The sequence below is a fragment of the Orycteropus afer genome, unplaced genomic scaffold, assembly GCF_000298275.1.
Source record: "Orycteropus afer afer isolate SDZICR_OR568_19922 unplaced genomic scaffold, OryAfe1.0 scaffold00006, whole genome shotgun sequence".
Classification (NCBI taxonomy): domain Eukaryota; kingdom Metazoa; phylum Chordata; class Mammalia; order Tubulidentata; family Orycteropodidae; genus Orycteropus; species Orycteropus afer.
In genome coordinates, this window is record NW_006921593.1 from 81640 (window position 1) to 94683 (window position 13044).

Genomic DNA, 13044 nt, shown 5'->3' on the forward strand with positions numbered 1-13044 from the left:
ATAGTGGCTAAGACACTTGCCTGCTAACCAGACGGCTGGCGGTTCAAACCCACCAGCCACTCCTCGGAAGGAAGGTTGGGCAATCCTACTTCCGTAATGATACTGCCTCGGAAACCCAAAGAGGGGTCGCTATGAGTCGGGTTTGACTCCACGGCACATAACAACAAAAACAACAAGATACTGCCAGTATCTCCCTTTAGAACCTCATCAGCCACCACTCACGTGGACCCTTCACACAACTCATCCTAAATCATTTGGAGCCACCCAAAGGAATCATGTGCCTTTGTACTTGCTGGGCGCCTTCTCTGCATTCTTATCCACCTAACCCGGGTACACTCCTCAAACTCCTCTCAAGTGAGCCTCAGGCAGAGGGGCCCCGTGCAAGGTTTCCAGGCCTCTCCCACGGCTCAGCAAAAGTTTGTGGCTTTTGAAGGTTGCTGCGTGGGGCACTCGGCAGCCCTAGAAAACCTGCCTGAGGACTCGGTTCCAGTTATTGCTGGTCTCTGAGTCGCTGATGATCTTCCCTTTCTTCCCACAAATAAGCTCTGTGATTACACAAACACCCGAGGATGTGGCCGCCGGCAGTTCCCGGTGTGAGTGACACACGCTGTTCTAGGCGAGTGCACAGCCCGAGGCTACAGACGCACAGGCGGCGAGGGCTGCACCCCGGCGGCGGCGCCCCAACCTGCCCGGGAGGAGCCGCCTCCGAGGGAGCCGGGATGGGGGAGACACGCCGGGAGGAAGAGGTCCGGGGCCGCTGTGGGGAAGAAGGCGGAGCCTGAGGCCGTGCACGTCGGTGTCCCGGGCAGGGGACGGAAGTTGCTCAAGTACAGTTAGTTTCAGTTTTGTTTCTCTTTCAGGCACCCAGCAACCGCGGCGTCCGGGCCTGGGCCCCACTCCCAGTCCGTGGAGGCCTCGTCCTGCTGGGGCTAGGTAAGGAAGGGGCTCGGGGGCAGCGACAGGGAGAAGGGCTGAGAAGGAGGACAGCGTGGGAGGAAGAGGAAGAGAGGGGCGTGCAGAGGGGCAGGGAGGGAGGAGGGGAGGGGAGAGTGCACGGCGTGGCAGGGCCCCCCTGACCCCCTCACCCCCACTGCCTCTCACCCCAGCAGGCCAGAAGTCTGACTTGGCCTCCTAAACAATTCCTAGCAGGGAGAGGAAAGGGGAGATGCACCCAGTGTTTCTATCAAGCCAGGAACATTCAAAGATGAACTCCAGGGAGTTGCAGGAAAGCCTTTAGCAGGAGAGGCTAAAGCCCGACTCCAGGAAGAGGCAAAAGCTGCAGGGGCCTCCTTTCTCCCCACTCCAGAGTCCATTTCAGGACCAGTTGAGCTGGGAGTGGGGCTCTGACCACCTATAAGGCTGGGTCCAGGGTCTAGAAGACAAGATGGATGGGACTTGGGGCTGAGGGCCTACCTGAGGGCCCGGAGAGGCAGGGCGACTCACCTACCTGGACCTTCTGTGGAGACCTGTTTACTGCCCTTCTGGTTCCCAGCAGCGCTCTAGCACTTATTTACACAGGGCTAGTAGCTAACCAGAAGGCTGGCGGTTCAAACCCACCAGCCACTCCTCGGAAGGAAGGTTGGGCAATCCTACTTCCGTAGTGATACTGCCTCGGAAACCCAAGGAGGGGTCGCTATGAGTCAGGGCTGACTCGACGGCACATAACAACAACAACAACAAGTAGCATAGTAGCATAGTGGCTAAGACACTTGCTAGCTAACCAGAAGGCTGGCGGTTCAAACCCACCAGCCACTCCTCGGAAGGAAGGTTGGGCAATCCTACTTCCGTAGTGATACTGCCTCGGAAACCCAAGGAGGGGTCGCTATGAGTCGGGGCCGACTCGACGGCAAACAACAACAACAACAACAGGACCATCTTTCTTAGGAGCTCTGGTGGCGTAGTGCCTAAGGCACTTGACTGCTAACCAGAAGGCTTGCGGTTCAAACCCACCAGCCGCTCCTCTGAAGGAAACTTGGGCAATCTACTTCTGTAGTGATACCGCCTCAGAAACCCAAGGAGGGGTCGCTAGGCATCAAGTCTGACTTGACAGCACATAACAACGAGGACCACACTAAGGAGCCCTGGTGGCATGGCGCCGAAGGCATTTGACAGCTAACCAGAAGGTTGGCAGTTCAAACCTGAAACCAAGTAAAGTCAAAACTATTTCCCCCAGCCCAACAGCTGCTCCGCAGAATGAAGATGGGGCAGTCTACTTCCGCGATGAGTTGGAATTGTTTCCGTGGCTGTAGGTTTTGTTGGGTTGGGTTGGGTTTAGGACCACAGTAGCACAAGGGCTGTCAACTGTGGGCACTTCTTACTAGATTCTGAGCTTTTCAAGGCCAGGGGCTTACTGGTCTTGGCATTTCGCACAGCGCCTGACACGGGAAGCAAAAGGAGGTTGGCTGAGTGTCTGTGAGGAGGAAGAGGGCAGCTTCCTAGAGCAAGAGCAGAAGCCCAGAAGGGACTTCTTGCCATTCAGGTGAGACTGCAGGCCTGGGTATTACAAGGGGGCTTGAGGATGGGGCAGAGGTGGGCAGGCAGCCTAGCAGCACCCTCTGACCTCTGACCCTGACCCTCTGCTTGCAGCATGGTTTCCCAGGGGTCCTCATCCTCCCTGCTGGAGGCCCTGAGCAGTGACTTCTTGGCCTGTAAAATCTGCCTGGAGCAGCTGCGGGTGCCCAAAACCCTGCCCTGCCTGCACACTTACTGCCAGGCCTGCCTGGCCCAGCTGGCCGAAGGTGGCCACCTGCGATGCCCTGAGTGCCGCGAGGTCGTGCCTGTGCCACCAGGAGGTGTGGCCGTCTTCAAGACCAACTTCTTCGTCAATGGGCTGCTGGACTTGGTGACCGCCCGGGCAGGGGGAGACCTGCGTGCAGGGAAGCCGGCCTGTGCCCTATGCCCCCTAATGGGGGGCACAGGCACAGGAGGGCCAGCCACCGCCCGGTGCCTGGACTGTGCCGACGACTTGTGCCAGGCCTGTGCTGATGGGCACCGCTGTACCCGCCAGACCCATGCCCATCGAGTGGTGGACCTGGTAGGCTACAGGGCGGGGTGGTATGATGAGGAGGCCCGGGAGCGCCAGGCAGCCCAGTGCCCCCAGCACCCTGGTGAGGCTCTGCGCTTCCTGTGCCAGCCCTGCTCCCAGCTGTTGTGCCGTGAGTGCCGCCTGGACCCCCACCTGGACCACCCGTGCCTGCCCCTGGCCGAAGCTGTGCGGGCCCGGCGACCAGGCCTGGAGGAGCTGCTGGCAGGTGTGGACAGCAACCTGGCAGAGCTGGAAGCTGCCTGGACCGTGGAGAAGGAAGCGTTGGCCCGGCTGCGGGAGCAGGCAGCCAAGGTGGGGATGGAGGTGGAGGAGGCGGCAGAGCGGGTCCTCCGGGCCCTCCTGGCCCAGAAGCAGGAGGTGCTGGGGCAGCTCCGGGCTCACGTGGAGGCTGCTGAGGAGGCTGCTCGGGGGAGGCTGGCGGAGCTCGAGAGCCGGGAGCAGGTGGCCAGGACGGCGGCCACGTTTGCCCGTCGGGTGCTCAGCCTGGGTCGCGAGGCTGAGATCCTCTCACTGGAGGGGACAATTGCCCGGAGGCTCCGGCAGCTGCAGGGCTGTCCCTGGGCGCCTGGGCCATCCCCCTGCCTGCTGCCCCAGCTGGAGCTCCATCCCGGGCTGCTGGACAAGAGCTGCCACCTGCTTCGGCTCTCCTTTGAAGAGCAGCAGCCCCAGAAGGACGGTGGGAAAGACGGAGCTGGAACCCAGGGAGAGGACCAAGACAGGACGGACAAACAGGGCAGTGGAGTCCAGTCCAAGAGCGGGGATGTCACCAAGTTCCACAAAGAGGATGGAGCCCAGATCCAGAGAGAAGATGGGGCCCAGACCCCAAAAGAGGACAAAGCCCAGATCTCCAAAGAAGATGGAGAAGCTCAGCCCGAGAAAAGTGGCAGATCCAACAGAAGGAGAAAGTTCAAAGCCAGGCTCAAGTCCCTTTCCCGGGAGCCCAGCCCGGCACCTCCTGCAAACTTGGAATGCTCCAGCCTCCTTCCCAAGCCCATCTTTTTCTGCAGTTTCCCCACACGGATGCCTGGAGACAAGTGGTCTCCCCGGATCACAGGGCTCTGTCCCTTTGGCCCCCAGGAGATCCTGGTGGCAGACGAGCAGAACAAAGTCCTGAAGCGCTTCTCTCTGAACGGTGACTATAAGGGCACCGTGCCAGTCCCCGAGGGCTGCTCCCCGTGCAGCGTGGCCTCGCTGCGGGACACGGTGGCCTTCTCAGCCGGCTCTCGGCTCTACCTCATCAGCCCTGACGGAGAGGTGAAATGGCGCCGGGCCCTGAACCACTCCCAGGCCAGCCATGCCGTGGCTGCCCTGCCAAGCATGGACAGGGTGGCCGTCAGCGTGTCGGGCTACGTGGAGGTCTACAACTTGGAAGGAAGCCTGGCCACTCGGTTTGTCCCTGGGGGCAAGGCCAACCGGGGCCTCCGGGCACTGGTGTTCCTGGCAACCAGCCCCCAGGGCAATTTTGTGGGGTCGGATTGGCAGCAGAATAGGTTGGTGATCTGTAATGGGCTGGGTCAGGTAATCGGGGAGTACGGCGGGCCGGCCCTGCACGGCTGCCAGCCAGGCTCCTTATCTGTGGACAGGAAGGGCTACATCTTTCTGACTCTTCGGGAGGTCAACAAGGTGGTGGTGTTGGATCCAAAGGGGTCACTGCTCGGTGACTTCCTCACAGCCTACCATGGCCTGGAAAAGCCCCGGGTGACCACTATGGTGGATGGTCGCTACCTAGCCGTGTCCCTCAGTAATGGGACCATCCATGTTTTCCGGGTCCGCTCTCCTGACAGTTAAAGGGGCTAGGATTGGGGTGGGGGGAGGGCAGGAGGGGAGCAGAACTGCCCGTGACATGGGACAGGTGGGGGCATTTTCCTTGAGGGCCAGGGTTGGTGACTTACCAAGATAAAGTGCCAAACTGCTGGACCCTCTTCTGGTGTTCAGGGACCAGGGGTGGCGTGACTGCGGTCACTCCCAGAACAGAGGAGCAGGGCTGGGAGGGGTGCTGGGAGTGCACCACCCCTCTTGGTTGTTGTGGGAGTCAGCTGCTGCCTCTTAGTTCAGGTTTGGAAACGTGTTCTGAATTGCATCTTCCAAACCACTCCTAGTGGAGTAGCCAAGGGCAGGCCGGCCCTGCTCGGGGTGTAAGTAACATCTCCTTCCTGCTACAGGCAGGAATATTTACTGCCCATGACAATGGTATCTCCCAGTGAGGTGGGGGATGCTTCTAGTGGAAGGAAATGGAGACACCAGCCGTGGTCATGCCAAACGAATGTGTAGGGGATGCTTCGAGTGGAAGGAAATAGAGACACCGGCCGTGGTCATGCCAAACGAATGTGTTACAGGAAGAACAAACCCGGCAGGCCTGGCATCTGGAGCAGGGTGCTGAGTGTCAGGGAAGAAGGCCCCTGAGCCGACACGAGGCAAGGCATGGGACCATGTGAAATCTCCGCAGTGCTGCGCTTGTTTTGATGTTCTGTCATTTCTGGGGCTTATTTGTTTGTTTTTCTTTAGCGTTCCAGCAAATTCCCTTTGAGGAATTTTGGTCTTCGCTTGGCTGAACTGAGGGGAGAGGGAATTTGTCCTTCTGTCAGTCACTATTGCTAGAGGGGGAGGTCAGGCTTCTCCTAGGGGACAGGTGTAGCATTGGGGTGGCCAAACCATCTGGAAAACCTGAGAAGTTGGTAGTGGGGTTGGGATGGATGGATAGAGGAGGGGATGGGGAGCCACGACCATTCATCCCCTGATGGGCAATGGCAGTGCAGTGATACTGAGGTGCTCGAGTAAGTGATGAGGACATGACCCAGCGGGATCTTACTGTAGGTATCATGAACGATGGATAGATAATGTAGGTTTCAAGGCCAGATGGACAGTGCAGAGCATCGGGTGCAAGGAAAAGAAATTCTTTCTCCAGGGAGGCTAGCTCTTGTTTGAAGAGGGTCTGTACGTAACGTCCAGGAGGCCAATAAAAAACTATAAGATAAGAAAAAGGAGCCCTAATGGCACCATAGTTAAGCACTCGGCTGCTATCTATGCAGAAGGTTGGCGGTTCGAACCTACCTGGCGGCTCTGTGGGAGAAAGATCTGGTGATCTGGTCCTGTAAAGATTACAGCCTGGGAGATGCTAAGGGTCATTTCTACTCCACTACATAGGGTTAGTGTGAGTCGGAATCAACTCGGTGGCACCCAACACAACAAGCTAAGAAAACTATGTAGGATTGATTTGATAAGCAAGAGGAGAGTCCAGTATTATCCAATGACTAAGAGACGATCAGTCGAAGGGCCCAAGAGGCTGTGCACACAGGAGGAAATGCACACAGGCAATAAACACAGGCTGTAAATCTTTATGGAAGCAGATGGCTTCATCTTTCTTCTGCAGAATGCCTGCTGAGTTCAAACCACCAGCCTTTTGGTTAACAGCCAAATGCCTTAACCACTATACCACCAGAGCTCCTTCAGACAAGGACTAGTGAAATGAAAAAAAATGCAAGATGAAATCACTTACACTCATCAAAAATAAATTTTAAAAATGTGCTGTTGAGAAATAGATAAGACTCCTGTCACTATAAAATGATGCAGGCTTCCTGGAGAACTATTTGGCAATCCTTGACAAGAGTCAAAAAAAAAAATAAAATAAAAATGATTATAAGGACAAGTTATCCCACTGTGGGCAATACATGCTGGGAAAATAAGCCAAAAGAAAAATATTTGCATGGAGATATTTGTGGCTGCCCTATGTTTAGTTATTAACTGGAATTGCTCAGTTGAGAGGTGACAGCTAAGCCGATTGGTATATTAGGACAGTGAGGTGCTACCTTCATACATGGAAAGTGTTTGAAAGAAATAGATGATGCAATCAAGTACAAACAATGGAGAATTTGGACTCATGGTCACAATGATAGTAACAGGGTAAAAGTATGAGTAATTGTCGAGTGAAAATAGGATCAGAATTTGTAAATAATGATTTGAGCGATAGGGTTCTTTTTGAGTTATTGTGTGGTGTTATTCATATATGCACATTGCTACTTCAGTTATTATCCATTAAATAACATATATATTTGAATATTTACTGCAAACAGAAAATGCACCTCTGTGAAGATTTAAGAACAGCTACTGGATTTGAGAATAGATATGTCAGATTATGTGACCAGGGGAGAGGTCAGCGTCACGGAGGAGAGTCACAGCTGATCAGGGCTCAGTAGCAAGGAACCGACCCTGGAAAAGTTGGTAGGGCTCCCGCAGCCCCCTAGGGTGGTCAGATTATTGTGGAGTGTCCAGAAGATAGGAGAAGGTCTTGTTGGGTTTATCCACTGACTCAGACCAACTGGAACCTATGGTGGTCATGGTTCTATGTAAGCAGTAGTCTAGGCTGAGTTGTGTGAGGACAGGATCTGTGTCTGTTGGGTTGGTTTTTGTTTTTTGGTAGCTATATCCCAAGAGCTAGAAGAGTATTGGCACATAGTAGGCACTCAATTAATGTCTGTGAATTGAATGAACATCTAGAAAAGGGATAGGACAATGGCATGACTTTCTAGAGATCCTCCAGGACAAATGCCAGAGTCCCAGCTGACCAAGTTGCCAGCTTGTGGGAAATCAGTCCACCATAAGGGGCAGCTCTGCTCCAAGCCAAAGAATGAGATGGCAGTTGGGTTGTCTTGATTTGGGTGTAGAGAGGGAGCCAGGCGACATGGACTCTCAGAGAATGTACCCCATCAGGTCAGAATACCTATGACAGAGCCACGTAGGGGCTTGGCTGATGGAATGGCCCAGCCACATAGCCCACCCAATGGCAAAGCAGAAGTAGAGACCTTCAGAAATGAAAGTCACCCAACAGCAGAAGAGAATCTCACAGTAACTGTAGAGAGGAAGGAGCTAAGTGTGTTTCCAGGAAGCTGGAGGAATCCTGGGAAACTGGGCTTTGGTGACTGAGAGAAATACTAAATTTTTTTTCATGAAGAGGTAAGGGTGGGAAGGCACAGAACACTGGAAAATGTGAAAGAGGGGTGGGACGTATAGCATAGAGCATGCTTTGAAGGTAAAATCCCCAAGGCCTTAACTGTGACCTTGGAATCCTAGTGAATTCTGTAGAGAACACAACTCAACACTGACGGTGAGAAGTTCTAGTTAAACTGTAGATTTTAAGAACAGGAATATCGTGAAAGACACAACACCCCCTACCCCTGCCCGCACTGGACTGTGACAATTAACTTGATAAATTGTTCCTTTTCCTGTTTGGAACTGTCCATGTTGTGCATGTATTGGTCAAATGAGAAGACAGCTCTAGTAGGGAGAAAGGGAGTGGAAAACCACTTTCATATTCTTTGTGCCTGGAAAGGAAAGAGAATGAGGTAGCATGGATCTGGGTTGAGAACTCACTCTTCCATGGAAGAGCTGTGTGATCTTGGTCTAGTTCCTTCACCTCTCTCAGGCTCAAGTTTCTGCACAATAAAATGGGGATTATAGTACCACCATGCCCGCCTCACTGGGTGGTTGTGAGAATTGAATGAGAAGGTATATAGAAGTATTTTGTACACCATAAAGCTCAACTACAAAGTATTGAAAGTAAGAAGTTAATCTGACTGGTACTGACCTCATACTCCTCCATCAATGTGGTCTGAGTGGTGTACTGTGTCTACATACTAAGACGTAAAAAGTCAAGAACATTGGAGTAGCATTACCTGCAAACTTATCTTCTCCTTTGGAGGAGACCATTTTGTCTTGTTTTCCAGCAAGTGTTTGAAGAAGCCATATGCTGAGACAAAATGGAGCAGAGATGGTCACCACCATCGCTAAAAGGCAGTGGAGAATCAGAGTGTACTAATTAAGGACCGAGAACCATAGACACTTAGGAAAAGTGCTCTTTAAAAATGGCAAGAGTAGCCCAATCTTGATAATTTAGAAAAAAATTTAATTTGGGAGAGACTAGGTCTCCTTTCCCTGTAGTTCTTGTAGTAGGGAGGAAAAAGTTGAATACAATAGAATAGAATGGAATACAATACTAGAATATTGTTGAATAGAATATGATACTGTTGTATGGAGGAGAAAGAAGTTGTGGACTAGCTGGGGCAGAGAGCACCCAAAAAGATGTTCTCAGCAGGAAAAAGACCAAGTCCAGATGCAGGCTTAGGGAAAATAAGTAATTTGACCAGAGATGGTGGACCAGCCTACTGAAGTGGCTCGTGAATATGGTTTCATGAAGTGGAACAGGACGGGGCAAAAGTAGGTCTTCTGGGAACCACAGACTCCTGTGATTTGGAGAAGGTACAGGGGGTCAGGCAAGACCTCCCCTGAAGGCCTGGGGGGAGAAATGACTTGTTCATCTCAAGGGCCTATCCATAAAAAGAAGATTAGGAAATAGGTTTGGGAAGGCAACCTGAACTTGTCTCCATAGAGGATTCAGACTGGCTGGTTTAGTAGCCGGCACTGACAGGGTGGAGGCAAAGGAACAGGGTCCTTGGCACCCAATCAATGTTGTCAGCCCAGCTTCTTTCTCTTCGTTGCCATGGGGTAGGGAATCTGCACCATAAACTCTTTCATTCCTCTGATTTTGTACTTTACATTTTCTGTTTCTCAATAAAGTTCTTTTGAAAAAGTCTAGCCTTCTCTCAGCTAAGTTAATGGGTAAGGGGAGTTGTCTACTGCCAGTCCCTGGTTGCAGAGGGAATCGGGTCTTCGTGGACACCCCAGCTACAGCTCCATGGATGCCAAACAGATGCTTTGAGGACATTGCAGGAACAAATAGCACAGTCCTCATTTGTGACCCTGCCCTTGCCCCAGCCACTCCTTCCTGAGGGACAGAGGAGGCCCTCTGGGCAGAGAAGCAAACCTTATCGCCAACCCTTGGAAGGCAGCAGGTGATCTGGCCCATCCTGCTGGCATACATGCACAGCCATGGGAGACTGCATGGAGCTGTGAGGGGTAGGAGGGGGGCCTGGGGGCCTAGGGTGGTCTGCCCACCACGTTGGTCTCTACCTGTTTTCTGGTTTGGAGACCAAAGAACATCTCTCAGTACCTCCTAGCATGTTCCGTGTGTGATCACGGCACCCCTCCAGGGCTGGGATATCAGGGCTCTATGTAAATATGACTACTGGCTAAACCCACGGTCTGCCCTAGGCTTCAAGGCCCCTCAAGGAGTTTCCACCTATGAGTTTCCCTGAGCAGGAAGAGGAAAGACCTTAGCTTGTTGCTTCTAACTCAATTCACACAGCCTCTGGCTTTACCATCCAACAGAGATCAAGTAGCAGTTATGCCCAGCCTACATCAGCATGGACTCCGGGAGCCACCACCCCTTCACAGTAGGAACTGTTAATATTTTGCAGACAGGGAAGCAGGCTTGGATCTGCTTGCTCATGATTAAGTCGATTTAGATTCAGACAAAGGTTTGGCTGACTCCAAGGCCACCTTCCCAACCTTGGACACCAGATCCTCTGTTTTCCCAAAACCAGCTCTGAATTTTGGCCAAGTCACTCAACCCTGTCTTAGTCTCAGTTTCCTCACGTGTAAAATGAGATGATTGAACAAAATGAGAGAGGAAGTTCTTTCCTGTGCAGGCAGGGCAGGCCCCCATCCTTGGGAAAGGTCTGGAATTGAGACAGAGATAGTAGCTCAGAGACACCCCAATGCATCCTGCTGCCCATCTCGTCTCTGCCAGAGGCCCTTCCCCGCCTCCCCAGATGGAGGAGGATGACAGCTACAGAGAGAATGTTTTCATGGTGTGGAGGGAAGTGGGGCTGGGGGACCAGGGCCCTCCACTGTGTGGTGACAGTCTGCATAAGAATTCTGCAATACATCATGTCATGAGTCATCCCAGCTTTGGACCATCGCCTCTGCGAACCCCAGGGAGCATGACTCAGCAGCAGAGGGGGCTGGTGGTAGGAGAGACTGCTGTAGTCCATGTGAGCGGTTACTGTGGGGAGAACAGCCTGTTCCCAGCTCCAAACCCCAGGGCGGAGCGTCTGCCTCTGTGGTCAGATACACATGGGCCCTTCAGTTCCCAGCCATGTGGCTGAGCCTTCTCCCTCAGACCCAGCTCTCTCCTCATTTGGATTCTAGAAGTTACAGCCTCAGAGGCATCAGGGACCACTTCCTTTCCTCATAGCCTTGATGGGCAGCTATGTCTGCCACAAGACACCATAAACACAGACTATGGGGCTCCCTCCCCCGCACCGCTTGTCCTGAGTCACAAAGGCCCTCGAATAAAAGCAACAGAGGCCACACTGTCAGACTGGAAAGGAGGGATGTGTCACAGGCTGGGCACATGGCTCTGGCACATGGTCACAGCATCCCTCCCCCCTGCTGGAGGATGCTCTCAGGTCTTGATTTTGTTCAAGGGCCTACTCAGAAACATTCCCCTCACCCTCAGAAATAGCTGTATCAATTTTCTGTCCTCCAACACTACGTAAAAAAAAAAAAACCTCAGCACCATTGAGTCAATTCCGACTCATAGCAACCCCCATTGGGTTTCCGAGGTTATAAATCTTTATGGAAGTAGATCATCCCATCTTCCTTCTGCAGAGCAGCAGGTAGGTTTGAACCACTGACCTTCTGTTTAGCAGCCAAATGCGTTATCCACTATACCACCAGAGCTCCTTCCAACACTACATAAGGATCAGTGTATCAACTTAGCAGAAGCAAACAGCCAAAGGGAGCTGAAGCAGAGGGGCCCCGGAACACAGAGAGGGGCCCTGACCACCAAAGCCTCCCAGGGCCTATTGGTCAACTGGAAGGTGCACACAGACCGCATTCTCTCCAAGAGTACTTGTCTGCCCGTCCGTGGAAACCCTGATTACCTTCCTTTTTTTATTGTCTGTTTGTTTCAAAGGTCTCACATACTTCTTAGTCATTCTCTTGAAGAGGAAGCATTAAAACAAAGGAGGAAACCAGACATTCCCCAGTACATGGTCAATCAATCAGATTGCAGTGACATTTTAAACTTGTTATGGTAGAATGCTAGTGAACCAGGTAAACACATGAGGCAGCACACGTGCGACTCCTTACAGACCCAACTTTGGCTCTTCTCCAACATCTCCTCTTGGAGTTGTACCTGAATCTATTACCGGTTTTCATCTGTATCCATTGGGGAATGGGGCCCTCTGCTTTTGTTCTTGACCAGGAATCTCTTGATCCTTGAAAGTCTTCTGAGAAGACACAGGATGGAAGGTGGCCGTGGTCACTACAATGGCAGGGAAAGGGAGAGGGCTACTTTCCTTTTGTCTCTTTAAAAGGTTATTGTGGTTTTATATCTATATTGACACATACATAATTTGCCATTGTAACTACTATTAAAAAGGAGCTATGGTGGCACAGTGCCTAAAGCATTTGACTGCTAACCAGAAGGCTAATGGTTCAAACCCACCAGATCCTCTGCAGAGGTAAGATGGGGCAGTCTACTTCCATAAAGATTTACCACCTTGGAAACCCAATGGGTGTTGCTCTGTGTTGCTCAGAATCGACTCAATGGCAATGGGTTTAGTTTTGGTTTTAACTATTGTTAAACGTAAATTCTGTGTCACTAATTACATTCACAGTACTGTGCAGCCATTCTCACCATCTGTCTCCAAAGCTTTCTCATCACCCCAAACAGAACTTCTGTGCTCCTTAAGCCACAATTTCCCATTTCCACCTTCCTCCAGCCCCTGGTAACTGCTAATCTAATTTCTGTCTCTGCATTTGCCTGTTCTAGATATTTCATATCAGTGGGATTATACAATATTTGACATTTTGTATCTGGCTTATTTCACTCAGCACAATGTTTTCAATGCTATAATGCTGTAGCATGTATCAGAACTTCATTTATCTTTATGGCTGAATAACATTCCATTGTCTGGATATTTCATGTTTGGTTGATCCGTTCATCTGCTGATGGACACTTGGGTTGTTTCCACCTCTTGGCTATAATGACCAATGCTGCCATGAGTGGTGGTGTCCAAGTATGGCCCCGCTTACTGGCTAATTTAGATAAATTATTAACATGCAGCTCTTTCCTCACCCACAAAACCCTGAAGGCC

The 13044-nt window shown here is 51.9% G+C and overlaps 2 protein-coding genes across 2 annotated transcripts in view; both read left to right on the forward strand.

Annotated features, from left to right (window-relative positions):
* The window catches only part of LOC103198160 (mucin-17-like), a 58772-nt gene extending 57637 nt beyond the window's left edge, over nt 1-1135 (forward strand). The window contains exons 13-14 of the mRNA XM_042781002.1: nt 861-933; nt 1107-1135. Of these exons, the coding sequence (XP_042636936.1) occupies nt 861-933; nt 1107-1135 (102 nt within the window). The remainder of the gene's footprint in view (nt 1-860; nt 934-1106) is intronic.
* A 1452-nt stretch (nt 1136-2587) lies between these two features.
* On the forward strand, nt 2588-4834 carry TRIM56 (tripartite motif containing 56). The gene has a single exon (XM_007939963.1). The coding sequence runs from the start codon at nt 2588-2590 to the stop codon at nt 4832-4834; it is 2247 nt and encodes a 748-aa protein (XP_007938154.1).
* The last annotated feature ends 8210 nt before the right edge of the window (nt 4835-13044 follow it).

Coding starts and splice junctions, on each gene's coding strand:
- TRIM56 (XM_007939963.1), top strand. CDS start 2,588: ATGGTTTCCCAGGGGTCCTCATCCTCCCTGCTGGAGGCCCTGAGCAGT.